This window comes from Siphateles boraxobius, unplaced genomic scaffold (genome assembly GCF_051911475.1).
Source record: "Siphateles boraxobius isolate OS27281-9 unplaced genomic scaffold, OSU_SipBor_1 120, whole genome shotgun sequence".
NCBI classification, from domain to species: Eukaryota; Metazoa; Chordata; class Actinopteri; order Cypriniformes; family Leuciscidae; genus Siphateles; species Siphateles boraxobius.
In genome coordinates, this window is record NW_027508723.1 from 1,881,893 (window position 1) to 1,909,807 (window position 27,915).

Below are 27,915 nucleotides of genomic sequence, written 5' to 3' on the forward strand. Positions count from 1 at the left end.
GAAAAACTTGAGTTCACCGCACAAAAACACGGTGCCCTGTCTTTCTCGATGCCCTCAGGGGTCTGTTCTACTAACCCTGCCTATACAGGGCGTAGAGAGACTCGGCGAGCGATTTCCCGAGGGACGCTCGCCCCCTCCAAGGAGGGTTGTGGAGTGCTCAGACCAGCTGTTTCCTGCCAGTATGTTACAGGGCGCTGTGTCTGTCACTCGGGATGTTCATCCGGAGGCCAGCCTCGAGAGGCTGGTTCCCTTAGTAGAGTTCCTGGCGGAATGGGTCCCCCACCCAGCAGGGAGTTAGGATACTACTTCATCGAAAAAAAAAAAAATCCTGACGTGCTGAACGTCAGGGTTCTGAGGGTGGTCCCTATCGTGAAAGACCTGAGTTCACTGCACAAGAACACGGTGCCCTGTCTTTTCCGATGCCCTCAGTGGTCTGCTCTACTAACCCTGCCTTCACAGGGCGTAGAGAGACTCGGCGAGCGATTTCCCGAGGGACGCTCGCCCCCTCCGAGGAGGGTTGTGGAGTGCCCAGACCAGCTGTTCCCTGCCAGTACGTTACAGGGCGCTGTGTCTGTCACTGGGGATGTTCAAATCAGATCCGAGGACTGGTTTGTCATGATAGATCTAAAGGACGTTTACTTCCATGTATCTATCCTCCCTCAACACAGGAAGTTCCTGAGGTTCGCTTTCGGGGGCGAAGCGTACCAATATCGGGTTCTTCCGTTCGGCCTAGCACTGTCACCCCGAACATTCACGAAGTGTACGGATGCTGCTATAGCCCCGCTGAGGTTACAGGGCATCCGCTTTCTGTACTATATAGACGATTGCTTGATTCTAGCTCAATCGGAACAACAGGCGGTTCGGCACCGAGATGTCGTTCTTGCTCATATCAAGTGACTGGGGCTGAGGCTCAACGCCAAAAAGAGTGTTCTTTCTCCATTACAGAGAAGCACTTTTCTAGGTGTAGTGTGGGATTCAACGACGATGCAGGCACGATTGTCACCTGCTCGAATTGCTTTGATTCTCGCTGCAGTAGATCAGGTCAAGCTAGGCCAGTCATCCACTGTAAAACAGTTCCAGAGACTGCTAGGTCTCATGGCAGCTGCGTCCAACGTGATACCTCTTGGCCTCTTGCACATGAGACTGTTACAGTGGTGGCTCAGGACCAAGGGATTCTCCCCGAGGGGAAATCCGCTTCGCATGATCGTGAGTTTGCGACGGTGTCATCACGCCCTGATCATGTGGAAAGATCCTTGGTTTCTGTCCCAAGGCCCTGTGTTAGGAGCTCCTTGTCGTCGCGTTATGCTAATGACAGATGCCTCTCTCACGGGTGGGCTCAGGGTCTGTGGGAGGACCATCATCGTCTGTTGCACTTAAACTGCCTAGAGATGTTGGCGGTGTTTCAGGCTCTGAAACACTTCCTCCCAGACCTAAGGGGCCACCATGTTCTTGTCCAGACAGACAACACATCGGTGGTTTCTTATATCAACCATCAGGGGGGTTTGCGTTCTCGCCCACTTTACAAACTGGCACGTCAGATCCTTCTATGGTCCCAGGGGAAAATTCTTTCTCTGAGAGCTTTTATCTCCCGGGGTATTTAAATCAGGGGGCAGACATCCTGTTAAGACAGGGGCCGAGGCCCGGGGAATGGAGTCTTCACCCCGAGGTGGTGGAACTCCTATGGAAACATTTCGGTCTTGCCGAGGTAGACCTATTTGCTTCTCGAGAAACATCACACTGCCCGCTGTGGTTCTCTCTCAGCCATCCAGCCCCGCTGGGGTTGGATGCGATGGTACATCCGTGGCCGAGGTCACGCTTGTACGCTTTTCCCCCGATCGCTCTGCTCCCAGGAGTTCTGGAGAGGGTTCGCCGGGACGGGCTCAGTCTCCTGCTAATAGCCCCGTTCTGGTCGGCCCGGGTATGGTTTGCGGACCTAGTGTCTCTCCTCAACGGCTCTCCCCTAGAGATACCGATCAGGAGAGATCTGCTCTCTCAGGCGAGTGGGTCGATCCTTCACCCCCGTCTAGAGCTATGGAGGCTGTGGGCTTGGCCTCTGAGGGGGCCCAGCTCATAGATTCTGGTCTCTCGGCTGAGGTCGTTGAGACCATCCTCCGATCCAGAGCTCCCTCCACGAGGAAGTTATATGCCGCGAGGTGGAAACTTTTCACCTCTTGGTGTGGAGAGCGCCAGCAGGACCCAGTTAACTGCCCGGTTGGTACAGTCCTGGATTTCCTGCAGGACCGTCTCTCCACAGGGTTATCCCACTCCACACTGAAGGTGTGCCTTAGCTGCTTACCACACCCCTTCAAGTGGAGGTTCCCTCGGGAAACACCCGCTTATGTCTCGCTTCCTTCGTGTCACCTTGAGGCTGAGGCCTGCAGTTCGCACAAGGGTACCAGCTTGGGATCTGGCCGTCATCTTAGAAGGTCTCTCCCTTGCTCCTTTCGAGCCCATCGAGGAAGTTTCGGAAAAGTTTCTTACTCTAAAGACTATCCTTCTTCTCGCTATCTCATCTCTAAAAAGAATTGGAGATATTCAAGCACTTTCGGTGGCTCCCTCGTGCCTGGAATTTGCTCCTGGTTGGTTAAGGCCTTTCTCTTTCCGAGACCAGGTTATGTTCCTAAGGTTCCAACTGTTTCAGTTAGACCTATAGTTCTGCAGGTTTTCTGTCCTCCGCCTTTTCTGACGTCAGACCAGAAAATTAATTTGCTGTGCCCAGTTTGGGTTTTGATGCTTACGTCCACAGAGCTGCCCTGTGGAGGAGATCGGAACAAATGTTCGTCTGTTTGGGTCACCTAAGAAAGGGTGTCCTGCATCTAGAAAAAGGATGAGCAAGTGGGTGGTCGAGGCCATCCCACTTGCTTATGGTTCGGCCCATCAGCCTTCACTTTGGCTGTAAGGGCTCATTCCACCCGGAGTATGGCTGCTTCTACAGCTCTTCTTTCAGGAGCTTCTCTTCAGGACGTTTGTGATGCGGCAGGCTGGTCCTCACCGCACACTTTCGTTAGATTTTATTCCCTCGATCTTAGCTCCACTCCCGGGGCTCAGGTTCTCTCGTCGGTTTGTGTCTCCTAATGACACACGACGGGGATTTGGTCGTATGGGGATGTGGGTATTGCGTTCCCACTGCGATTTCACGCAGCGGTAGTCCCTGAAGGGGAACGTCCCGGGTTACGTATGTAACCCTAGTTCCCCGAAGGGACGTACGCTGCGTGTCCTGCCATACTCTCGGCATCCCCTTGGGTCGCTGCTTCAGTAACTTTTAAGCTGCCGTGTTGTGTACTCAGGGGATATTTATAGCTTCCTGGTCGATGACGTCACTCGCCGTACGCTCATTCTCTCCATTGACTGATTTCATTCATGCTTCAGACGCGTCACGCTGAGGGCGTTCCCACTGCGATTTCACGCAGCGTCCGTCCCTTCGGGGAACTAGGGTTACATACGTAACCCGGGACGTTTTATACGTGAGAAATTTCTCAGAAACTTCCTCAATAGGTTCAAAGGGGGCCAAAGAAAGGCCCTCTAATACAATGGCCAGATCCCAAGTCGGCACCCTCGTACGAACTGCAGGCCTCAGCCTCAAAGTGCCATGAAGGAAGCGAGTTATAAGTGGGTGTCTCCCAAGAGAAACTCCACTGAAAGGGACATGGAAAGCAGCTAGTGCCGCTACATACACCTTTAGAGGGGGATAACCCTGCTGAGAAACACTCCTGCAGAAACTCCAGCACTGTACCCACTGGGCCGTTAACTGGGTCCTGCCGGTGTTCTGCACACCAAGAAGTGAAAAGTTTCCACTTCAGGGCATATAACTTCCTCATGGACGGAGCTCTGGAGTGAAGGAGGTTCTCAACAACCTCAGTTGAGAGACCAGATTCTATGAGCTGGGCCCCCTCAGAGGCCAAGCCCACAGTTTCCACAACTCTGGGCGGGGGTGAAATATCGTACCGCCCTCCTGAGAGAGTAGATCCCTCCTGATCGGAATCTCCAAGGGAGAGCCGTCCAGAAGAGATATTAGGTCCGCGAACCATACTAAGGCCGGCCAGAAGGGGCTACTAGAAGTAGGCTGACCCCGTCCCGGCGAACCCTCTCCATCACTCCTGGTAGCAGAGCAACCGGGGGAAAAGCATACAGACGTGACCTCGGCCATGGCTGTACCAGAGCGTCCAACCCCAGAGGGGCTGGCTGACTGATGGAGAACCACAGATGACAGTGCGTTGTCTCCTTGGAAGCGAATAGGTCCACCTCGGCGCGACCGAAACTCAACCAAAGGAGCTCCACCACCTCGGGGTGGAGCCTCCATTCCCCCGGCCTCGGCCCCTGCCTCGACAGGGAGTCTGCTACCACATTCAAATAAGCAGGAAGATACATAGCTCTCAGAGACCGTAACTTCCCCTGGGACCACAGGAGGATCTGTCGGGCCAACTTGTAAAGTGGACGCGACCGCAGGCCCCCTGATGATTTATATACGAGACCACCGGCAAGTTGTCTGACTGAACTAACACATGATGGCCTCTGAGGTCTGCTAGGAAGTGTTTCAAAGCTGGGAACACCGCCAACATCTCTAGACAATTTATATGCCATGATAGATGATGGTCCTGCTACAGACCTTGGACTGGACGACCACTCATGACCGCCCCCCCACCCTGTGAGGGAAGCATCCGTCGTTAGCGTTACGCGAACAACAAAGAGCCCCCAACACAGGCCCTTTGGATACGAACCAGGTTTCTTTCCACATGACTAGAGCATGAAGGCAGCGCCGCGTGACTTTGATCGTGCGGAGGGGATTTCCCCTCGGGGAGAATCCCTTGGACCGGAGCCACCACTGCAGTGGTCTCATGTACAACAGGCCGCAAGGTATAACGTTGGACGCTGCTGCCATCAGACCCAACAGTCTCTGAAACTGTTTTACAGTGAGTAGCTGGCCTAGCTTTACTTGTTTCATAGCTGAAAGAATCGAAGCAATGCGGGTCGGAGAAAGTCGCGCCCGCATCGAGATCGAATCCCAAACGACACCCAGAAAAGTGGTCTTCTGAGAAGGAGATAATACACTTTTCTTTGCGTTCAGCCTTAACCACAACTTTCTCATATGAGCGAGAACAACATCTCGATGCTGAACCGCCATCTGCTCTGTCTGAGCTAAAATCAACCACTCGTCGATGTAATTGAGGATACGAATGCCCTGAAACCTCAGGGGCGCTAAAGCTGCATCCATGCATTTCGTGAAAGTGCGGGGAGATAAAGCTAGCCCAAATGGAAGAACCTTGTACTGGTACGCCTCGCCCCCGAAAGCGAACCTCAGGAACTTCCTGTGTTGTGGAAGGATGGAAATATTGAAGTACGCGTCCTTCAGATCTATCGTGACAAACCAGTCCTCGGATCTGATTTGTGACACGATCTGCTTGATAGTGAGCATCTTGAATTTTAGCTTCCCTACCGAGCGATTCAACAGGCGCAGATCTAAAATTGGACGCAACCCCCCATCCTTCTTTGGAACGATGAAATATCGGCTGTAAAAACCTGACTCCAACCTGGGAGGAGGAACCCCTTCTATAGCCCCCTTTTGAAGGAGCGCTTTCACCTCTTATTCCATTACCAGAGCCTGCTCGGGGCCCACCACTGTGGGCAGAACCACTCTGAATTTTGGTGGACGACACCTGTATTGGATAGTATAACCCTTTTTTACTGTGTGCAGAACCCACTGAGATATTTTTGGAAGGCTTTTCCACTCTGCCAGAAATGCTACTAAGGGTACCAGTCTCTCGAGACTGGCCTCTGGTGTAACTTGAGCAGCAAACACAGCGCCCTGTAACGGCGCACCGGCAGGGAACGACTGGCTTAGCTGCTCTGAGACCCTCCTCAGAGGGGGCGAGCGTCCCTCGGGAAAGCGCTCGCTGGGACCGTCTGTGCCCCGGCACGAAGGCGGGGTTGGCAGAACGGGCCCCTGAGGGCACCGAAGAAGAGCGGGCACCGTGTAATGCGGTGAACACCTCTCTCCCACGGCAGGGACCACCCTCAGCATCCTGACGCCAGTGGGCGGCCGGCCGCCGAATACGCCTTACCCACTAAAGCTGACGTACTTCTAAGAGGCTTAGAGGGTAAAAGTGGAGCTTTAAAAGAAGATGCAGCTTCAGCAGAAAGATGACTAGCAAGCGCCTCTTCTGCTTTGGGCATCGCCCCATAAGCATGAGATTTAGCCCCCACAATGTTTGAATAAGTGGAAGTTTGAGGGCTAAAAACACGATAAGAGACCGGCTTTTTCCACGATCTCGAAACCTCTGTGTGGAGATCCGCGGGGATCGCGAACCGAACAAAGAGTGATCGGCGGGAGCGGAGCGTTCTAAGAGGCAAACGCTCGCAATGCTCACAATCAGCCCCCTCGAGAGCTGAATGGGCATGCTGCACTCCCAAACAAACAATACATAAGCTGTGTGTATCCCCGCTCGTTAAATAGCGCGAGCAGGGAGGAACACACTTCTTAAATTGTTGTTCGCTCGCCATTGTCTCTCAATATAATATATATATATATATTCAAAATGGTGGCCATATTTTTATAACGGAAAATTACGTCATAGGGTGCAATCGAATCGTCCTGAGCTCAGGAATCAGAAGAAAAAATAACTTTGTTGATAGGCCTTACGGTTCAAAAGTTTTTAAAATTTGGACAGGTGGTGGCGCTAGAGGCAATGAGTTAGTGACACCAAAATTGGTGTATTTAAAGGTTGTATCAGCGATTGTGGGTACACTTCTGTTTGTGTTTGAAGCGAGATCCCAAACAAACAAAGTTAGCTCGCCCCTCCCTCAACGAATTCCAATTCGTCAGATTCAACTCGCTCACTAGCATACCAATCTCACACACTAAATCCCTACAATCTGATATTCGCTAGAGCTATTCACTTATTTCCTTGTCTCCTTCACTTATTTCCTCTACTCCGTCACTTATTTCCTTGTCTCCTTCTGTCTTCTCCTGCTCTGACCCTCCTGGTCTCTCCATTTTACTGCCTTCTCCTTCATTTCCCTCATGCTCTTCCTCCTGTGTACCTCTTTGAATTCTTTTAGCAAAAAAGCTGGCAATATCCCCATTTTTAGCCTTCCTTTTCATGGTTAGGCTCCAGCTACTTTCTTCAACTACTCTTGCCTGCAAAAGTCAATATGTGAAAACCTCTGGTTATCCTTGTATTACATTACACTGTAGGGCCATGTAGTTAATAAGTAGCCTATATAACAAATATAAAATCAGAAGGATTTATCACATGCACACACCAGTTATGTTTAGACTACTTAATCCTATTGTATTTGTTATTTCCACAGTTGTAACCTGGTTTCATTGATGTGATATCTGAGGAATTGGATTTATAGGACTGATTAGCTAATCAAATGATCGATCTCGTAACTGGCACTGTATTGTGTGTTGTAACGTAACGTCGGCGTAACGGCGACCATCAGTAAACGTTATGGATACAGACAATATTTTATATTTTTTATTAAGCTGTTCTTGTCTTTACTAAAATTAAAATTAGGCTAATCAAAGGGAAGAGTGCTCTTACAAATCACGAGGGAGCGGTTTGACTGCTGATTTTGTCTAACGTAATAGACTCGCTGTTTTTGCTGATGCTGAATCGTCTTTAGCATACAATACATTCATTTACATTTACATTTATGTGACGCTTTTATCCAAAGCAACTTACAATTGCTATATTTCAGAGGTCGCACGCCTCTAGAGTAACTAGGGGTTAAGTGTCTTGCTCAGGAACACATTGGTGTCTTACAGTGGATTCGAACCCGAGTCTTTCACCAAAGGCATGTGTCTTATCCACTGCGCCATCACCACCCCATTCATTACACCCCATTCAAACTCACTTCACCTTCAGAGGCTCTGGGGCAGCTCAGTCTCTCCACTCGGTTTGCAGGGCCACCGCACCGCGGCAGACTCGCTGTGTGTGTGAGCAGTCAGCCAGACTAAGTGAACGCCGCTCTGCACGTTTGAATCAGGGACGGAGCTAAGTATTTGAGGGGCAGGGGGAGGGGCTAATAATACATTTAAAATTAAAAATTAAATTGTTCACTCTTGGTAAATGTATTGTTTAGTTCACTGTTTTGAGAAGCTTGTGGACATAGTGGCGGGTTGTTTTTACAAGTACAGTTTTTGGATCATCAAAGTTACGGGGGCAGCTGGGGGGGGGGGGGGGGGCTCTGCACGCACGCACGCACACACACACACGCACACACACATACACACACACACACACACACACACACACACACACACACACACACACACACACACGCACACACACACGCACACACACACGCACACACACACACATACGCACACATAAACTCACGTGTGGTGAGAGCATCTGTTGTTCCTCTGAAGGTGCATGGCCTCCTTATATCAGGAGTCGGACTGGTCCACCAAACTAGAGACTGTGAAAGACAAGATCGTCCAGAGACTCAGCGGTCCTGCAGTCAGCTGGAGAGATGCTCTTGCCAAACTGAAGAAATATCATCAAGAAAAACACACAAAACTATTCAGCTTGACCGACTTCTGGGCAGTGATGTTCATTACAACATGTGTGAAAGAGGTCTGTAACAATTCATAACACAACCCTCAATGATGTATGATCTTAAAGGAACAGTTCACTTAAAAATTAAATTCTGTCATCATAAGGGGCTTTTGCACCAGAGGAACCTTTTCATAGTTTCCTCAGATTTTAGACTAATGACCATGGAGAATGCGAGCGCTGTGTGGCTCTGACTGGTGTTCTCAGCGTCGTCGAAATAAAGGTCCGCTGCGCCGTTAAAATAAACAACAAGTGTGTCTTACGTCACTTCAGAGTTCCTACTGGCGGTGCGTACGCAACAAGAGAAACGTTCCTAGAGGAACCATTAATTCTCGGGGAATCACCCTGGTGGCGAGTTCCTAGAACAACCCGGTGCGAAAGCCCCTATTTACTCTCCCTCAAGTTGTTTCAAACCTGTATGAATTTCTTTAATCTGCTGAACACAAAAGAAGATATTTTGTAGAATGTCTGTAACCAGGCAGTTGATGGACCCCATTGACTTCCATAGTAGGAAAAAAATATATTGAAGTGAAGTCTAAAGCCAGAGACCATATTGAAAATCTGAGATTTATAAACGATTCCTAACTGTCGTAGGCCAGTGAGAGCCGTGTGTGTAAACCTCACTCCCCTGATCTCAATAGTAACAGAGACTGCGGTTATGGCAAGCTGTTTTAACATTTAATCATTTAAACCTACTAGTCTCTATTTTCATGCTACTAGTACTTATTTTTTAGATACTAGTATCTATTCCATTAAGTACTAGTACTTATTCATTAGCTACTAGTGCTTATTCTTTAGGTAATAGTGCCTTTTCTTTAGATAGTGCTTATTCTTAATGCAGCACCTTTTTAAAGATACTAGTATTATTCATTAGATACTAGTCCTTATTTATAAGATACTAGTGCTTATTCATTAGTTACCAGTGCTTATTCTTTAGGTACTAGTACCTTTTAAAAGATACTAGTATTATTTATTAGATACTAGTTCTTATTCATTAGAATCTAGTGCCTATTAAATTGGTACTAGTATTTATTCATTAGTTACTAATACTTATTATTAGATACTAGTACTTATTCATTAGATACTAGTTGTTACGTGTGGGTTTTGCTGTGTCTTGTATATCACGTGATTCCTTGTTTGTCATGTGACCCTGCCATGTGTCTTGTCTTTTGTTGTTGTTGCTCAGTGTCCACAGGTGTTCCTCGTCGATGTTTATTAGTCTCCCCGGGTGTTTCTTATTAACCACGCCCCCTTATTATCTTGTTTAGCTTGTTTGTCTGTGTATTTAAACCCCTGTGTTTCAGTTGTTGGCTGTCGGTTGTTGTTTTATGTTAGATGTTCCCAGTTCTTTGTCCTGTGTGCCTTGTTCTGAGTTTCTTTGGATTACCTGTTTGCTGTATTATTAAAGTGCTTGCATTTGGATTCACTCTCTGCTTCATCCTTGCTGCATCGTAACAGAACAACCGACCTAAAATGAATCCAGCAGCACGGATCTCGCCTGATCTCCCCAGCATGAGCCAGGAATTCGCGGGTCAGATCGCGGCCTTGGCCCTGGATAGCCCCGATCTGTTCCAATTCACGTGGGAGTTTATTCCTCTCGCTGCTTCCTGCTCCCTCGGAGACGAGGCAATTAAGCTGTGTTACCGGCTGGGGGCTAAGGAGGTCAACCTGAGGGAGCTTCCCAATATCTCCAGTCTGGACTGGAGAGAGGCACTCTCCCGTGATCCCGAGTCCGGTGGCCCGGAGGAGGAGGAGAAAGGCCTCCTCAAAGACTTGTCCGCTGGCGCCACTCCACGAGCCATCACTTCTGCCGAGCCAGAGACCGTCCCGCCAGAGACCGTCCCGCCAGAGACCGTCCCACCAGAGACCGTCCCGCCAGAGACCATCCCGCCAGAGACCGTCCCGCCAGATACCGTCCCGCCAGAGCTTCACGTCAGCCACGTCCAGCCAGAGCTTCACGTCAGCCACGTCCAGCCAGAGCTTCACGTCAGCCACGTCCAGCCAGAGCTTCACGTCAGCCACGTCCAGCCAGAGCTTCACGTCAGCCACGTCCAGCCAGAGCTTCACGTCAGCCACGTCCAGCCAGAGCCTTCACCGCTGGTCCCGTCCAGCACAGATCCTTCACCGCTGGTCCCGTCCAGCACAGAGCCTTCACCGCTGGTCCCGTCCAGCACAGAGCCTTCACCGCTGGTCCCGTCCAGCACAGAGCTTTCACCGCTGGTCCCATCCAGCACAGAGCCTTCACCACTGGTCCCGTCCAGCACAGCGCCCTCACCGCTGGTCCCGTCCAGCACAGCGCCCTCACCGCTGGTCCCGTCCAGCACAGCGCCCTCACCGCTGGTCCCGTCCAGCACAGCGCCCTCACCGCTGGTCCCGTCCAGCACAGCGCCCTCACCGCTGGTCCCGTCCAGCACAGCGCCCTCACCGCTGGTTCCGTCCAGCCCAGCGCCCTCTCGCTCTCGGAGACCAAGGAGGAAGAGGACTTCCCGCGTCCCGCAATGCCTGGAAGTCCTCCCTGTACTTCCTGTCAGCCCAGAGTCCTCGCCGCTGGTCCCGTCCGATCCAGAGACTGTTCAAGTCACGTCTGCCGATCCAGAGACGGTTCAAGTCACGTCTGCCGATCCAGAGACGGTTCAAGCCACGTCTGCCGATCCAGAGACGGTTCAAGTCACGTCTGCCGATCCAGAGACGGTTCAAGTCACGTCTGCCGATCCAGAGACGGTTCAAGTCACGTCTGCCGATCCAGAGACGGTTCAAGTCACGTCTGCCGATCCAGAGACTGTTCAAGTCACGTCTGCCGATCCAGAGACTGTTCAAGTCACGTCTGCCGATCCAGAGACTGATCAAGTCACGTCTGCCGATCCAGAGACTGATCAAGTCACGTCTGCCGATCCAGAGACTGATCAAGTCACGTCTGCCGATCCAGAGACTGATCAAGTCACGTCTGCCGATCCAGAGACTGATCATGTCACGTTTGCCGATGCAGAGACTGATCAAGTCACGTCTGCCGATCCAGAGACTGATCAAGTCACGTCTGCCGATCCAGAGACTGATCAAGTCACGTCTACCGATCCAGAGACTGATCAAGTCACGTCTACCGATCCAGAGACTGTTCATGTCACTTCCTCCGAGCCAGTGTCTACGGACAAGATGGCCGCCTCCGAGCCAGTGTCTACGGACAAGATGGCCGCCTCCGAGTCAGAGTCTGTTCCTGTTCCCGAGCCAGAGTCTGTGTTGTCTGTTCCCGAGCCAGCGAGTGTGTTGTCTGTTCCCGAGCCAGCGAGTGTGTTGTCTGTTCCCGAGCCGGTGTGTGTGTTGTCTGTTCCCGAGCCAGTATGTGTGTTGTCTGTTCCCGAGCCAGTGTGTGTGTTGTCTGTTCCCGAGCCAGAGCCAGTGTGTGTGTTGTCCGTTCCCGAGCCAGTGTGTGTGTTGTCCGTTCCCGAGCCAGTGTGTGTGTTGTCCGTTCCCGAGCCAGTGTGTGTGTTGTCCGTTCCCGAGCCAGTATGTGTGTTGTCCGTTCTCGAGCCAGTGTGTGTGTTGTCCGTTCCCGAGCCCGAGCCAGTGTGTGTGTTGTCTGTTCCAGAGCCAGTGAGTGTGTTGTCTGTTCCCGAGCCAGTGTGTGTGTTGTCTGTTCCCGAGCCAGTGAGTGTGTTGTTTGTTCCCGAGCCAGTGTGTGTGTTGTTTGTTCCCGAGCCAGTGTGTGTGTTGTCTGTTCCCGAGCCAGTGTGTGTGTTGTTTGTTCCCGAGCCAGTGTGTGTGTTGTCTGTTCCCGAGTCAGTGTGTGTGTTGTCTGGTCCCGAGCCAGTGTGTGTGTTGTCTGTTCCCGAGCCAGTGTGTGTGTTGTCTGTTCCCGAGCCAGAGCCAGTGTGTGTGTTGTCCGTTCCCGAGCCAGAGCCAGTGTGTGTGTTGTCCGTTCCCGAGCCAGTGTGTGTGTTGTCCGTTCCCGAGCCAGTGTGTGTGTTGTCCGTTCCCGAGCCAGTGTGTGTGTTGTCCGTTCCCGAGCCAGTGTGTGTGTTGTCCGTTCCCGAGCCAGTGTGTGTGTTGTCCGTTCCCGAGCCAGTGTGTGTGTTGTCCGTTCCCGAGCCAGTGTGTGTGTTGTCCGTTCCCGAGCCCGAGCCAGTGTGTGTGTTGTCTGTTCCCGAGCCAGTGAGTGTGTTATCTGTTCCCGAGCCAGTGTGTGTGTTGTCTGTTCCCGAGCCAGTGTGTGTGTTGTCTGTTCCCGAGCCAGTGTGTGTGTTGTCTGTTCCCGAACCAGTGAGTGTGTTGTCTGTTCCCGAGCCAGTTTGTGTGTTTTCCGTTCCCGAGCCAGTGTATGGGTTGTCTGTTCCCGAGCCAGAGTCAGTGTGTGTGTTGTCTGCTGTTCCTGAGCCGGTGTCTGCGCCGCCCTGGCTGCCCGAGGGGTCTTCGCCGCCCTGGCCGCCCGAAGGGTCTTCGCCGCCCTGGCCGCCGAAGGGTCTTCGCCGCCCTGGCCACCCCAAGGGTCTTCGCCGCCCTGGCCGCCCGAAGGACTGTCTTCTCCGCCCTGGCCGCCCGATGGACTGTCTTCTCTGCCCTGGCCGCCGATGGACTGTCTTCTCTGCCCTGGCCGCCCGATGGACTGTCTTCTTCGCCCTGGCCGCCCGATGGACTGTCTCCTTCGCCCTGGCCGCGGATGGACTGTCTTCTTCGCCCTGGCCGCCCGATGGACTGTCTTCTCCGCCGTGGCCGTCCGAGGGCTCATCTCTGCCCTGGTCCCCTGCGCAACCTTCTCTGCCCTGGTCCCGTTCCCCTGCTAGGACTTGGCCCTCCTACCCTCCCCCAAGACCACCTCCGCTTCACCACCCTCCTGAACTTTAGTGGTTTTGTTTCAAGGGGTGTCGGGAGCCGCCCATGGGGGGGGGGGGGGGGGGGGGGGCTATGTTACGTGTGGGTTTTGCTGTGTCATGTATATCACGTGATTCCTTGTTTGTCATGTGACCCTGCCATGTGTCTTGTCTTTTGTTGTTGTTGCTCAGTGTCCACAGGTGTTCCTCGTCCATGTTTATTAGTCTCCCCAGGTGTTTCTTATTAACCACGCCCCCTTGTTATCTTGTTTAGCTTGTTTGTCTGTGTATTTAAACCCCTGTGTTTCAGTTGTTGGCTGTCGGTTGTTGTTTTATGTTAGATGTTCCCAGTTCCTTGTCCTGTGTGCCTTGTTCTGAGTTTCTTTGGATTACCTGTTTGCTGGATTATTAAATTTCTTGCATTTGGATTCACTCTCTGCTTCATCCTTGCTGCATCGTAACACTAGTAGTACCTATTAAATAGATACTATACTTATTCATTAGATACTAGTACTTATTTCGATAGTGACTAGTAACTATTCTTTTGTTACTAGTAACAAATTTCATTTTTTTCCATTGACTTCTATGGGGATCTGTCATTCAGATATCAACTATTCAGTTCTGACTGGTATGTATTCCAAATGTGACTAGTATATATATATATATATATATTAGATACTAGTACTTATTTTTTAGATACTAGTACCTATTACTAGATACTAGTATTTATTCAATAGATACTACTATGTCATTAGGTACTAGTACCTTTTAAATAGATACTTATTACAAGGTATACTTCACTTGAGCTTGATTGTGACTGAATAAATTGTCCCAGTTCTCTCCATCACCAACATGATAAATAACAGCTGCAGACATATTCCTCTTCAGATAGACGAACACAAACTCTCAGAACAGCGGGACCGACACAAAGACCCGTTTCCCATCTACACAGCGATCGACAAGCACTGGAAACAGAGCGAAGATGGAGGTGTGTGTGTGTTTGTGTTTGTGTGTGTGTGTGTGTGTGTGTGTGTGTGTGTGTGTGTGTGTGTGTGTGTGTGTGTGTGAGACAGAGAGTTAATGTGTTTGTGTCAGCTGTTATATGGACGTGTTTCTGTCTGCAGACCCCTGGTTTGAGTTCACTCCATATGAAGCCGGTTATTCCCTCACTGGAGCGTTTGTGGAAACATCCGACTTTGGCAGCAAGTTTGAAAATGGCCGTAAGATCGAGAACCAGCCCGAGATTGACATGCTGTACCTGCAAGGTAATACACTCTGTGACAGGAGAGTTTATTCATATTTATAATATCAACCTACATTCTCTTGATTCTCCATTGTACATTGACCTGAAATAGAGAATAGTGTAATAGATCAATAGTATTTGGGATTGATCTGGAGATCAGGGGTCTCATTTATTAAGCCTCTGAGAATTACAAGAACATTGCTAAGAATTGACTTAAGAGTAAAACAATTCTTGGCTCAGAGCTGCTTTTAAAAGTTAGTTATCAAGCATCTCAGTCGTCATTACATAAGTGAAGTGTAGGCCTAAATCTTAAGTGTCAGTCTTTGAGATGATTCACAGCACTTTGCTGTGCAACAAACAGGATTTTGGATGACGACAGTTATGGACCAATCACTGAATAGATTTCCTTATTTAAGAATATTCTCAGATAAATTTACATTGAATGGTGAAAGTTTACATTCAACACAGATTTGACAACAAATCATTTTCAAGAGAATACATTATGATATACACATTGGAAATGAAAGATAAACACGTTTTCCACCATGTCTTAATACACATTTTAAACTGGTGTGCTGTTAACCGATATAGCCTAGATTTTATGATATAATCAGCCACCGTTGATTCCAAAAGAAAACCGAATTGGGAGGAAGAAGTGCATCGCTTGCTGAATTAGTTGAAGAGCAGAAACATGTTATAAAAGGCAAGTTTAGCCCAACATTAACCAGCGCTGACAAAGATGATTCCTGCTCTGTCCAAACGATACGGTTTGATGAACTGCTCGTCGTCAATCATTTCAAAAACATTTTTCCTCTCCTGAAAGATTTCAGCACGTCTCTGTCTCAGTGCATCACAAGCCCCTACTGACAACTCCTAACCACTGGAGAGACCTCTCGAGCTGTCTTAAATAACTGGGGGAGTAAGAGTGATTCCCTTTCAAGGGAACTCGAGCTGCGTCAAACGCTGTGGGAACGCCCCTGCGTTGTGAGTCATGAAGCACGTATGGAATCAGCCCAATGGAGAGATGGAACGTCATAGGCGGGTGACGTCATCGACCAGGAAACTATAAAGCACCCCATAAAGACAAGCGCAACAGTTTTCTGTGCCTTCAGTCGCGCTATATGTGAATCTGTCCCTGTGTGAATATTGTCTGTCTTTACATACTCTGCACCACACAAACAATTTATATATATATATATATATATATATATATATATATTAAGAGAGATATGGCGAACGAACAGCAGTTTAGGAAGTGTGTCCCTCCCTGCTCGCGTTATTTTACGAGTGGGGATACACACGTTCTTTGTGTTGTTTGTTTGGGAGTGCAACATGCCCAGTCAGCTCTCGAGGGAGCTGATTGTGAGTATTGCGAGCGTCTGCCATTAAGGACGCTCCGCTCCCGCCGGGCGCTCTTCGAGGAGAGCGGTTCGGTGCGCGCTCCCCGCGGTTCGGGTCCCGCTCTTGCCGAGGCAGAGCGACGACGCGTATCGTGGGGATCGCAGAGGGATCTCTCAGCGGGGTTAGAGACGGGCTCTGCCTTATCTCTCCCTTCACCTGTGAGATCCAGTGCCTCAGTCCCGTGTTCGGAAGCACGCGCTGTGGTTTCTTCCACTCGGGCTGAGGCACCAGTTATAAATGAGGGAGATGTGGAGGATTCGCCACCTTACACTCCCGAAAGTGATGAGCTAGTGGAGGTATTAACAAGAGCTGTAGAAAAACTCAGCATTGTATGGCCAGTGAGTAGACAGGAGTCTGTTTCTAAATCAAAATAAGATCAGAGATTTTTGCCGTCACGAGTGCAACCTTGCCGTTTTTTCCCGATCTCCACACTGAGGTGTCGAAATCGTGGAAAAAAACGGTGTCATATAGAGTGTTTAGTCCCCAGACTTCAACATATTCTAATATTGTGGGGGCATAATCATATGGTTATTCGGCTATGCCTAGCGTGGAAGAGACGCTTGCAAGTTTTCTCTCCCTCGAGGCTGCGTCATCTGTTAAGGCACCGGCATTACCCACCAAGCCTCTTAGAAATATTTCGGTTTTTGTGGGTAAAGCGTATTCGGCGGCGGGTCAGGCTGCGTCATGTCTGCATACTATGTCTATTATGCAGGCATACTAGGCTGACCTGCTGAGGGACGTGAGTGAGAGTGAGGAGGTCAGTGCTGACGTGGTTCGCGAATTTCTGATTTATCCCTGCGCGCAACCAGAGAGTCGGCCAAGCTAGAGGGTCGATCTATGGCAGCTCTGGTGGCCGCAGAAAGACATCTGTGGTTAAATCAGACAAATATAAAAGAAAAAGAAAAAGCTTTCCTTTTAGACACTCCTCTCCCCCCCCCCCCCCCCTCCCCTGAGTTTATTTGCCGATGCTGTAAATTCTGTCATCGATAAATTCCAGGAGAAGGAAAAGCAAACAACAGCTTTTAAGAAATTTCTCCCTTTAAAAATTCATGTCCCTGGGGCTGCTGGGCGGGAGCAGCCCCGGCCGTCTGCGAGCTCATCATATAGGGCGCTGAAGCAGAGTGTCGCGTCTCGTGCTCCCCCTGCTGGACAGTGGGCTCAGCTGCGGCACTCTCAGCCGAAATCTCCCAGTAATAGAACTGATCTGAAGACAGTTATATTAGCTAAGAAGGCTTCGGCTAAGAAGAAGTCCTGGCGCCACGGCGCGCAGGACACTGAGGGTGGTCCCCACCGAGGCGGAAAGGTGTTCACCTCTTTCTACGGTGCCCATTCTTCCTCTGTGCCCTCAGGGGCCCGTTCTGCCAACCCCGCCTTCATGCCGGGGCGCAGACGGTCCCAGCGAGCGATTTCCCGAGGGATGCTCGCTCCCTCTGAGGAGGGTTTCAGAGCGGTTAGACCAGTTGTTCCCTGCCGGTGTGCCGTTACAGGGCGCTGCGTTTGCTGCTCAAGTTACACCAGAGGCCAGTCTCGAGAGACTGGTACCCTTAGTAGAATTTCTGGCAGAGTGAGAAAGCCTTCCAAAAATATCTCATTGGGTCCTGCAGACAATAGAAAGGGATTATGCTATCCAATTCAGGTGTCGTCCACCAAGATTCAAAGGGGTTCTGCCTACAGTGGTGGGCCACGAGCAGGCTCTGGTTATGGAACAAGAGGTGAAAGCACTCCTTCAAAAGGAAGCTATAGAACGGGTTCCTCCTCCCAGTGTGGAGTCAGGCCGATATTTCATCGTTCCAAAATGGGATGGGGGGTTGCGTCCAATTTTAGACCTGCGCCTATTGAATCGCTCGGTAGGGAAACCAAAATTCAAGATGCTCACTATCAAGCACTGGTCTGTCACGATAGATCTAAGGGACGCGTACTTCCACATTTCCATCCTTCCACAACACAGGAAGTTCCTGAGGTTCGCCTTCGGGGGCGTGTACCAGCACAGGGTTCTTCCATTTGGCCTAGCTTTATCTCCCCGCACTTTCACGAAATGCTTGGACGCAGCACTAGTGCCCCTGAGGCTTCAGGGTGTTTGTGTCCTCAATTACATCAACGATTGGTTGATTTTAGCTCAGACAGAGCAGATTGCGGTTCGACATTGAGATGTCGTTCTCGTTCATATCAGGAAGTTGGGGTTGAGGCTGAACGCAAAGAAAAGTGTATTATCTCCTCAGAAGACCACTTTTCTGGGTGTCGTTTGGGTTTCGATGCAGGCGCGACTCGCTCCGACCCGCATCGTTTCGATTCTCTCAGCTGTGAAACAATTAAAGCTAGGCCAGCTACTTACTGTAAAACAGTTTTAGAGACTGTCGGGTGTGATGGCAGCAGCGTCCGACGTTATACCTTGCGGCCTGTTGTACATGAGATCGCTACAGTGGTGGCTCAGGACCAAGGGATTCTCCCCGAGGGGAAATCCGCGCCGCACGGTCAAAGTCACGCGGCGCTGCCTTCATGCTCTAGTCATGTGGAAAGAAACTTGGTTCCTATTCAAAGGGCCTGTGTTGGGGGCTCTTTGTCGTCACGTAACGCTAACGACGGATGCTTCCCTCACAGGGTGGGGGGCGGTCACGAGTGGTCGTCCAGCCCAAGGGCTGTCGCAGGACCATCATCTATCACGGCTTATAAATTGTCTAGAGATATTGGTGGTGTTCCAGGCTCTGAAACACTTCCTAGCAGACCTGAGAGGTCATCATGTGTTAGTTCAGTCAGACAACACGTCGGTGGTCTCTTATATAAATCATCAGGGGGGCCTGCGGTTTCGCCGGCTTTACAAGTTGGCCCGTCAGATCCTCCTGTGGTCCCAAGGGAGGTTACTATTTCTGAGAGAAATGTATCTTCCTGGGTATTTGAATGTGGTAGCAGACTCCCTGTCGAGACAGGGGCCGAGGCCGGGGGATTGGAGTTTCCATCCCGAGGTGGTGGAGCTCCTTTGGTTGAGTTTCGGTCGCACCGAGCTGGACCTATTCGCTTCCAACGAGACCACGCATTGTCATCTGTGGTTTTCCATCAGCCATCCAGCCCCTCTGTTCGCCTTTCCCCCGATTGCTCTGCTACCTGGAGTTCTGGAGAGGGTTCGCCGGGACGGGGTCAGCCTACTATTAGTAGCCCCGTTCTGGCCGGCCCGAGTATGGTTTGCGGACCTGATTTCTCTCCTGGACGGCTCTCCCTTGGTCAGGAGGGATCTACTCTCTCAGGCGGGCAGCATGATATTTCACCCCCGCCCAGTATTGTGGGCTTGGCCTCTGAGGGGGCCCAGCTCATGAACTCTGGTCTCTCAACCGAGGTTGTTGAGACCATTCTTCACTCCAGAGCTCCATCCACGAGGAAGCTTTATGCCTTGAAGTGGAAACTCTTCACTTCTTGGTGTGGAGAGCACCTGCAGGACCCAGTTAACTGCCCAGAGGGTGCAGTGCTGGAATTCCTGCAGGAGCGCTTCTCCACAGGGCTATCCCCCTCCACACTAAAGGTGTATGTGGCGGCACTGGCTGCTTACCACGTCCCTTTCAGTGGAGTTTCTCTTGGGAGACACCCGCTTATAACTCGTTTCCTTGGTGGCACACTGAGGCTGAGGCCAGCAGTTCGTACGAGGGTGCCGGCCTGGGATCTGGCCATCGTATTAGAAGGTCGTTCCCTAGCTCCTCTTGAACCTATCGAAGAAGTTCCTGAGAAGTTTCTCATGTTTAAGACTATCTTTCTTCTTGCTATCTCCTCACTAAAGAGAATCGGAGATTTGCAGGCTCTGTCTGTTTCACCCTCGTGCCTGGAATTTTCGCCTGGCATGGTTAAGGCTTTTCTGCATCCTAGACCAGGTTACGTTCCCAAGGTCCCTACTAATGTTGTTAGACCTACAGTTCTGCAGGCCTTTAGTCCTCCTCCATTTCTGTCGTCTGACCAGGAGAAACTTAATTTACTCTGCCCTGTTAGGGCGTTTGACGCCTATGTCCACAGAACTGCCCTGTGGAGGAAGTCAGAACAACTATTTGTGTGCTTTGGGCCACCCAAGAAGGGGTGTCCCGCGTCTAAACAGAGAATGAGCAAGTGGGTGGTCGAGGCTATCTCACTTGCCTATGAGTCGGCTGGTCAGCCTTCACCTTTGGCTGTACGAGCCCACTCTACCAGGAGTATGGCAGCTTCTAAAGCCTTACTGTCAGGAGTTTCCCTCAGTGACGTTTGTGATGCGGCTGGATGGTCTTCACCGCATACTTTCATTAAGTTCTACGACCCAGACTTAAGTTCTACCCCTGGGGCACAGCTGCTCTCGTCCTCTGTGCGCTAGTTCTCACATGGCGGTCACTTGGTCCTATGGCAATGTGGGTATTAGCGTTCCCACAGCGTTTGACGCAGCTCGAGTTCCCTTGAAAGGGAACGTCTCGGTTACGTATGTAACCCTAGTTCTCTGATAGGGAACGAAACGCTGCGTCATTCCACCATACTCCCGGCATTCCCGCTAGCGCTTCCTTCAGGCCTATCAGAAGCTGTTGCGCTTGTGTTTATGGGGTGCTTTATAGTTTCCTGGTCGATGACGTCACCCGCCTATGACGTTCCATCTCTCCATTGGGCTGATTCCATACGTGCTTCATGACGCACAACGCAGGGGCGTTTCCACAGCGTTTGACGCAGCGTCTCGTTCCCTATCAGGGAACTAGGGTTACATACGTAACCGAGACGTTCTTAGCTTTAATAACTTGCTTTTATACTTAAGTTTTTAAGTATAACTATATATATTTTAAGCTTTTATATTTAAGTACATTGAATTGCTGAAAAATCATTAAAAAGGCAATTTCACCAACACACTGAGGTGCTGTTTTTCAACATAACCCTTCTCAGTACACAGTGATTTAAAGGAAAGATCAATTTTGCTCAACAATAAGAGTTTAAATCAGACTGTTTGTATTACACATTTTATTTTAAAAATGATACGTTTTTGTTTATTGTGAACACTTTTAAATTTAAATGTGTTTTCTGCAGCTCTGTGTGGCAGCGCTTTAGCCGATGAAGAAGAGATCCGTAAATTCCTCTGGGAAAAAATAAAAGGTGCAACTTCATTTGTTCTGAAGATTAATTCCTTCTAAAGCTGAGAGTCATTTCATTATCATGTGAACCTTAATTCTATTTGATTTCCCCCCCAGAGGTCTTATACCATTTAAAACCTAAATTTAAACTACAAACAGGAATGGTGATGTGTTCGGGCCTCCGTGGAGGTAAAGCATTTATTACAGCTTTTATTTATTGACAAGTTGATTTATCTTTTGTGTGTGCTAGATCATTCAGGGCTGTGGTTCCGAAACTCTGGAATTGTCTTCCTCTAACTCTGTTACACTTCTACTATACACTCAACTAAAGACCTATCTTTTCTTACAGTATTTCCAACCCTCCTCTGTTTAGTGTTTTCTGCTGTTTTATTACTGTATTGTAGATGTAAATGTACTATGTGATGCTAATGCTTAACGCTGTGTTTTTGGTATCTTCTTGTACAGCGATCTGTCATAAATTTGGGGATCGAAAGCACTTGATATTCAAGACAATTTGCCCTGTGTTCATGTTTGTTCAAGGTGTGTTTTTTCTTCAGGAGATTCAGACTCCCCTCCTATAGACAAATGTTACCAGGATCTCATGGATCTCGTGGACATGAATCTCTCGGCTTTGAAAGGCAAGGATCCGCCCGATCAAGGTAAATGCATCAGAACAGAGATGACCGGTAAGAATACACTAAAGTGTGCTAGAAAATGTATCTTTAATGGCCTTTCAGCAACATTTACAGCAACATTCAGCAACAATTCATTGTGAATAATATAATAATGCTGCATCCCTCAGAGAAAGCAGTGCCCGCTGGTCTTCTGAAAAGGGAGATGAGAGACTATGAAGATGCTGGACTGCTTATCAACTCATCCTATTCCTCAGTGCTGAGAGAAGAGAGAAACATTGACCTCATCAACAGTAAAATAAACTACAAACTTATTGATGAAACAGTAATATGCAAAAATATCAGTTCTTGCCAACAAAAACTCTAATTAACACAAGATACAGATTAAAATAGATTAAAATAACTCAATCATGTTCTCCTCTTTTCACAGAGATGTCTGGAGGCGTACCTCTGGGGCAACTCCCTATGATAGATAATGCAAAACAGTACATGAAACAATACACCGTGGATGTGTTTAAAAAGTGGAGTGGTCGCAGTTTCGGGCATGTTGGTAGGTTGAACTGTCTTTACAATGTGTTGATTTGTATAATGTACTTCATTTTTGATTTTCTAGCCAGATTAATGCATAAACCGAAATGTGCTTTACTCTAAGATTCCATAAGTATACTACAAATACATTCATATATTTATTTGCTTAATAAAGATACGCTGCAATTGTACTTTTGGAGTATTAAACTGGTATATAAAGTCTGCTAAACTGGAACAACTAATTTCGTACTTAATACACTTTAATTGTGAGGAAATCGTGCTGAGGTCCAGCTGAAGATATACTTAAATATTTTATTTTTATATTTGCTAAAGTGGAACAATTGCAAGTATACTTTAAGTACACTTTAAATGTCATGCATTTAAAAACTGATATTATACAGCAATCATAAAATCCATATTAATAATGATATTAAAACACATTTTAGGCATAATATTAAGAAATGTGCAGTGAGAAATAAAGAAATACTCCAAATAAAGTTGAATTATATTTTATACCATTAAGTATTAAGTTATACTTTATACATAAGATGTGTCAATGAACATGTTAATGGATTTAAAGTATCCTTAGTATGAAATAAATGTATTTTAAATATGTATTTTAAATATATTTTGGTACAGGTTTTTTTTTAACTTGGGCAACAAAAATGGTTTTAACAGATGATGCCACAGCAAAACCTTTAGACATCCAATTATGTACTTTAAAGCTGAAGAATCTATCATGAAACATGTCTCCAAAGAACCATATAGTCAACTAAAACATAATATAAAACAATATCAGAATATTTACTGAATTTCAGAACCACTGTATTTGTTTTACAGATCTTTTGAAGAGTATTTTTGATTGCATGGGTGACTGGATCTGGGGCAGGAAATATGACTTTCTTTACAACATGAAAGGTGAGAACAGAAACTCAGACAGATGAACTGGAAATTCATTGTGAATAATATAATAATGTTGTGATCCATCAGATAAAGCAGTGCACGCGACGAGAGACTATATAGACGCTGGACTGTTGCTGAACTCGCCCTATTTCTCAGTGCTGAGAGAAGAGAGAAACATCGACCTCATCATTTCACTGGATTTCAGTGATGGTGATCCTTTCATGGTATTATATTCACAGAGAATTCACTCATATAAGTTCATTCTAAAGGAGAATAAATCCCCTAGAAATCATCATTAACTCCCTCTCATGTCGTTTTAAACCCGTGACTTGTTTCTTCCCTAGAACAACAAGAGATTTTTAAAAAATAATCTTGCTGCTTTTTTCCTCATGGCATTCATAGTGACAGAGTTCAGACTGATCTAAAATAAACACATTAACAGATAATTTCAAATGCTGTATTTCAAAAAACAAGAAAGAAAACCATTTAAAAATAAAAGCATGGGTTTTCATCTAATTTATTAATAATACCTAGAGAGTGCTGTCTGTTAGCATTCTCATTTATCTCAGCGGTTCCTCATCCTGAAGATTTTGGTGAATACTTTAAATTTAAACTTGAAATGTCTGTCTAACCCTTTTAATTAAACAATAATGTGCTGCTTTTCTACCACAGACAGTGAGGGACGCTGCTGAGACGTGCAAGACACGAAACATCCCTTTCCCTGAGGTCAACATTCCTGATGAGGACGTAAAGAAACCGAAGGACTTCTATGTGTTCAAAGGCAAAAACACTCCAACCGTGATACACATCCCTCTCTTTAATGTGGGCAACTGTGGAGGCAAGTTATGATCTTACAATAGTTCTGAATAAAACTGAAATATCAACTGTGTTCTGATTTAAGTGTGTTAATGTTTCATCAGATAAAATTGAGGAATGGAGGAAAAAATATACCACTTTTCAAGGTCCTTACAGCGCTGAGATGATCACTGATCTTATGGAGGTCGCTGGAAAAAACATCACAAACAACAAAGACAATCTGCTGGAGGAGATTCGTCAGGCGATAAAAATGCACAAATAATGAATGATAAATATCAGTGGTGTGCAGCGTTCTGAAACAAGGCGGCAAAGTCCTCACTGTTTGGTTTAATATAAATTCCAGTTACACTTAATGTTGACACTTTTGATGCATGTGAAATGTGCATGAAAACACGTGGACGGAGCAATAGGCCAATCATTATATGTTTTTTTTTTTCTGTTTAATGTTAAATAGTTTTTGCATGTTTCAGTCTGTACATATAAACAGCTGATCATTTAAGGTGCTGTGTGTAACTTTTTCCGCTACTAAAGCATAAAAATACCATAATATGTTTGCAGATATTTGGGAAACATGCTGAGTTCACATACTTGTTTCTCTGAAAAACACTTCTACAGCCAGTTATTTTACTTTGAAATGTGTGTTTCCAGACAGGAATGCTTTTTTTGTTGTTTTGGTCTGTGGTACTGCACGTTGCCAATTTGCCAGTTTTCAATGTCCATTGTCCAACTAGCAACCCGAGTTGGCGCCGTCCAGTCTGAGGAGCAGGAGGCGGGAGAAACCACGATCTCTGATATTTTGAATTATACAGCAGTACCTATTTCGAACACTAGTTGTCATTCTTACTTACTGAAACTTTTATAATAAAATCAACAATAACAGACTGATTTAGGCTACAACTATGATTAAAATATTGTAATACTTTGCTTCAGTTCCAAATAATTAATAAATCATGGTTACAAATAAGGTTTTGTCCTGGTCATTTGATATCAAACAGCACAAATGCTCACTATTATGAAACTGATAGTTGTGGTCCTGGATGCTGATAGGACAATCCAGAGTTCCAGTGAACGATCTCATAACCCTTTATAATTAAAATGTAATTAAAAATGTACGATTCAGCATCGATTATGGCAAAGTGCCATAATCGATTATGTCACTGTTTATTTTCCGGCCTTGGACCATAAAGTTTTGAAGTTTCAATTACTTCCGGGGGCATAATAACAACAATAAAGATGGCTGAGGCGGAGGGAGATGACCGTGATATGGCGCCATTCACATATAGGGCCTAAAAACGCTAGGCGCGTCGCATTCTCCTTTTTCCAAAACGCTAGGGCGGTTGCGCTCTGGAGGAGTCTGTCGTTGCTAAGCAACCATCAGCTGCGCTCTCCGTTACAGCAAACCGTTCTTGTCCCGTGACCTACTTATGACATGCTTGTGGCATTCTGAAAAGTTGAGATGTTTTTATCTCGATGCGGCGCGGACGCGCTTGGAAAAAACGAGTGCGTCGCACCGCGACCGCCTCCCTTCCATTATGAGCGCGCATACCGCGCGCCTACATTTGAAATAACGAACTTGAGTGCGTTAAAGACGATATATGTTAACAGGCCCATAGACGGGTAATCAAAAACGCACCCAAAGCTTGGATTTAAATTTTATTTTATTTAATGGCATTTATGTTAAAGATACTGGAGGTCGGTTGGAAGTCTTACAACTCGCACAAACAGAGCAGGGCAAAACAAAACTCAGAATGTCAAGAGCCATAGATTGCCAGCAGAATCGGTGCTTGATTAAAAACATGGTTCGATTTACCCCTGGATGACAAGCGACGCTAGAACAATAACTCTAACTCTAACAATAACTTCTCCGTCACAAACAACTCGCTAGGCAACCGGACGGAGGCGTTACCCGTTGTATAGTCTGTGCCTCAGACGTAACGCCCACCGTTGGCTGAACATCTGATGCATTTGGCACACTTTTCTGGAAACACTTCAGGAGTTTCGAAGTCGTGATCTGATTGGTTAAATTCTACAGGATGTCCTGGAGACATGCGTGTCGTGTTTTTTAACAGTCCGCCTGGAAATAAATGACGGACGCCAAAACACCTCGTGGAAGAAGAAAGCCGTGTTTACAACTGTGACAAAGAACGCTGGATTTTCAAAAGTCTGTGAAGTTCGCGGCTCCATTGTTGCAGTAAACTTGCACAACGCTCTTGAATGAATAATTTATAGATGCACGCTGGTCTGTTATTGTAGGGACACTGACATTATATTTTCAGAATTCATACTGAAATTCCCTATGGAAATCCCCCAACTTCCGTCAACATACCGGCGTGAATAGTAGCTAGCTATTTTTCCTACAGTAGACATAGTGAATGGCGATGAACATGGCGGATTTTGCGAGAGATGAAAAGGGTGACTTCTCAGACAGTCAAGATCAAGAACCATACCCTTACGAGAATTTCAGAAGAGGAGCTGCATGCTTTGGATATAGAACGACAGGAGGAGGTTGCGATCGCTCAACAGACAAGAGGATGTGAGGATGAGAGCCAACATGAACTGGTGGTGTGAGTGTATGTCCTTTGCTTGTTCTCACAACCTTTTGCTATGCAGGCAATTACCATGCTTGCTGTAACTGTAGCTGTAACTTCTCAAATTTCCACACAATCCAAAAGCGAAGATACTCTGTGCAGGTCACGCCGGTATGTTGACTGATTTCAGGTGTTGGGTGATATCTCTGCGCCCAAGTAGCATGCTTCGCCTGTGCTTCCCCCCAATATAGTCCCAAGTCAATATCTGCCTAGGAAATCACCTAGTCTTAATCTGCATTGCTAGTTGTACTCGTTGCGAATACGCAGGCCACAAGAAGTAATTTGTTTTTATTTATTTATTTATAAATTTCTCGCTTTAACTCATGACATGCTACCTGACAACATAGGATTCCATTCATTATGCTAAGCTAAGCTAGCGTCTGGGCTGCCAAACTAAGACAATGCATGCACTGAGACAAAAATGCTTTTGCCCACATATCTTAATGTAGGGGGAGACGGGGAATAAGCCCCATTTCAAAAAATGGTGGAGTGTTCCTTTAATGTAGCCTAATAAGTATTCCTTTATTTTACAGAATATTCTATGATTTTAGAGTTGCCCATATCTTTTCAAAACGTAACCTATGCTTTTGCTCTTCATTTCATGTTATCCTCTCCATAGTGTGGCCTACTTTATAAACTAAATCTAACCAATTATTTAAAACAGGTGATTCTTGCTTTCTCCAAAATGTTGCATTGCTTTAAAAGCTGCAATTCTCAGTGTTCTAAATAAGTATAACTCATCTTTATTAAGTAGGACAGGTCCTATACCCAAATTTGTATCTTTATTATATTTGGTTTCTTAAATTCTTTCCTGAATTACTTCCGTTAGCCTACCTATAAAAATATGAGTGTAATTAGCTTTAAGTTCACCGCAACTTATCCAACATCCTGAAGATAAATGCTTGTAGGTTGAAGATGATACATTTTCTTATGTAAAATATCGCATATAAATTTTCCAAGTTTTTCCAAATTTTCCAAGAATTATCGCGCTCTTATTTGCGCTCGCATGTGGCAGCAGCTCTCGTTCAAGTTTAGTACCGAAATGGAAATATTTGCACGACTTTCTAGCATTTACAGATGGAGTAAGCTATATACCTGTGAAATGTAAGTTTTGCAGTGAGAAAAACACCTAAAACGCATAAAATAAATGGTGTTTCTGTGGTGGATCGAATTGATTCATAAACCTCTCACTCAAAAAAATGATGTGTTGGCTTCACTTAACTTTTTTATGTAAACAGGTTCCACTGGTTCCACATAACTGGGTTTCGTTAAACAAACATAATTTGTTCATGTAACTTCAACATCATGGAAGTCATTTTAAGCAATCCAATTAAACTCTGAGCTAAGGGTTAAATGAAGACTGAAGCAGTGTTAAAGTTAATGA

General features: G+C 47.1%; 1 protein-coding gene across 2 annotated transcripts in view; it reads left to right on the forward strand.

Annotated features, from left to right (window-relative positions):
• Window positions 1–24,907, forward strand: part of LOC143731947 (cytosolic phospholipase A2 gamma-like) — a 29,310-nt gene extending 4,403 nt beyond the window's left edge. Inside the window, exons 5-16 of one of the 2 annotated variants that reach the window (XM_077222569.1) lie at window positions 8,375–8,582; window positions 14,252–14,351; window positions 14,488–14,628; window positions 21,021–21,086; window positions 21,182–21,253; window positions 21,622–21,723; window positions 21,867–21,989; window positions 22,127–22,246; window positions 23,065–23,142; window positions 23,215–23,351; window positions 23,800–23,965; window positions 24,048–24,907. In XM_077222569.1, coding sequence (XP_077078684.1) covers window positions 8,375–8,582; window positions 14,252–14,351; window positions 14,488–14,628; window positions 21,021–21,086; window positions 21,182–21,253; window positions 21,622–21,723; window positions 21,867–21,989; window positions 22,127–22,246; window positions 23,065–23,142; window positions 23,215–23,351; window positions 23,800–23,965; window positions 24,048–24,205 — 1,471 coding nt within the window. In that variant the 3' untranslated portion in view covers window positions 24,206–24,907. Of the gene's footprint in view, window positions 1–8,374; window positions 8,583–14,251; window positions 14,352–14,487; window positions 14,629–21,020; window positions 21,087–21,181; window positions 21,254–21,621; window positions 21,751–21,866; window positions 21,990–22,126; window positions 22,247–23,064; window positions 23,143–23,214; window positions 23,352–23,799; window positions 23,966–24,047 lie in introns of both variants that reach the window. The other variant, XM_077222564.1, reaches the window with a different exon arrangement.
• The last annotated feature ends 3,008 nt before the right edge of the window (window positions 24,908–27,915 follow it).